Here is a 1,517-nt window from a genome sequence, read left to right as displayed (position 1 = left end):
TTTTTTTTTTGTTATTGAATATTTTTCATTTTGAATTCTTTAATGCTTTGGACAAAAGCATTTTTATATTTATTATGTTTGTATTCTCTAATGTTGAATACATTTTGAGTAGAAAAGTGAATGTGTGAACAAGTAAACGCATAGGTGAATTCATGAATGTATTTGTGAGTGAATGAATTCATGGGAGAGTTTGTGAATGAATTCATGGGAGATTATTGTGAATGAATGACTTCATGGGTGACTTTGTGAATGAAATTTTGTGAATAAATGTGCACATGCATGATTGAGAAAATAAATTAATGAAACGAGAGGGAAATCTTGGCATTTCCATTGGGTCTGTGGCCACTCCTGCTGGAACAGGTCTGTCTCTACCTAGGAAAGCTCCCTTAGGGCTGTCCAGCTGAAGCACCCACCCTCCAGCACACTCAGTGTCTGATGGTCTCTTTGCTGGTCCCCATCCATCCTCAGGAAGCAGACAAGCTGCATGAGAAGGAAAACCTGTGTCTTCTGATAGAGGAATTTGGCGGTATTGAAAAAATCGAGTCCTTACAGCTCCACCAGAATTATCATATTAGCCAGAGTGCCCTGAACATTATTGAGAAACACTTTGGTGAGGTGAGTAACAAGGGCCCCACGTCCTGGGGCCACCTCTTGGTGGCGTGCTTCTAATGCTATCGCAGTGAACCTAGCGCTTGGTCAGGCTGAGTTCCTACCCTCCTGAATTTAACTGGCTGCCTTCCTGGATCCTGTTCTTCATTGTGGCCTTCGAGTATCAAGAAGCTTGTTTGTGAGCTGGGAGGCTGTTCAGCTGGTTGAGCACTTGCTATGCAAGCATGAGAACCTGAGTTCGAGCACATGTGAAAAGTCCAGGGATGTTGAAACATGCTTAGGATCCCAGTTCTGGGTGGGTAGAGACGTTTGATCCCTGGCTAGCCAGTCTAGCCAAATGAAGTTCCAATCCAGCAAGAGAGCATGTCTCACAAAACAACAGCAAAAAACGATGTGGGGTGCCGGTGAGATGGACCAGTGTTGTGATAGTCAGGAACACCATGACCAAAAGCAGGGGTGGGGGGAGGAAAGGGTTTATTTGACTTACACTTCCACATCAATATTCATCACAGAAGGAAGTCAGGACAGAAACTCACACAGGGCAGAAACCCAGAAGCAGGAGCTGATGCAGAGACCTTAGAGAGCTGCTGCTTACTGACTTGCTCAACCTGCTTTCTTTCTTTCTTTTGTTTTTTTAATTTAAAAGTTTTTTTTTATTTTGCATACCAACCACAGTTCCCCACTTCCCCTCTTCCTGCTCCCTGTACCTTTCCCGTATCCATTCCTCAGAAAGGGTAAGGAAGGATAACCTCAGCCTTCTCTCTTAATAGAACCCAGGACCACCAGCTCAGGGATAGCACCACCCACAGTGGGCTGGGCCCTTCCCATCAATCACCAATTAAGAAAGTGTCAGGGGCTGGAGAGATGGCTCAGTGGTTAAGAGCATTGCCTGCTCTTCCAGAGGTTCT

The 1,517-nt window shown here is 44.7% G+C and overlaps 1 protein-coding gene across 1 annotated transcript in view; it reads left to right on the top strand.

The window, feature by feature from the left end:
- The window catches only part of Kpna7 (karyopherin subunit alpha 7), a 33,477-nt gene that overhangs the window by 29,115 nt on the left and 2,845 nt on the right, over window positions 1–1,517 (top strand). The window contains exon 8 of the mRNA XM_005368074.1: window positions 469–615. Within this exon, the coding sequence (XP_005368131.1) occupies window positions 469–615 (147 nt within the window). The remainder of the gene's footprint in view (window positions 1–468; window positions 616–1,517) is intronic.

This window comes from Microtus ochrogaster, unplaced genomic scaffold (assembly GCF_000317375.1).
Source record: "Microtus ochrogaster isolate Prairie Vole_2 unplaced genomic scaffold, MicOch1.0 UNK27, whole genome shotgun sequence".
Classification (NCBI taxonomy): Eukaryota; Metazoa; Chordata; class Mammalia; order Rodentia; family Cricetidae; genus Microtus; species Microtus ochrogaster.
Note: the sequence above shows the minus strand (reverse complement) of the source record. Positions and strands in the feature narration are given on the sequence as shown.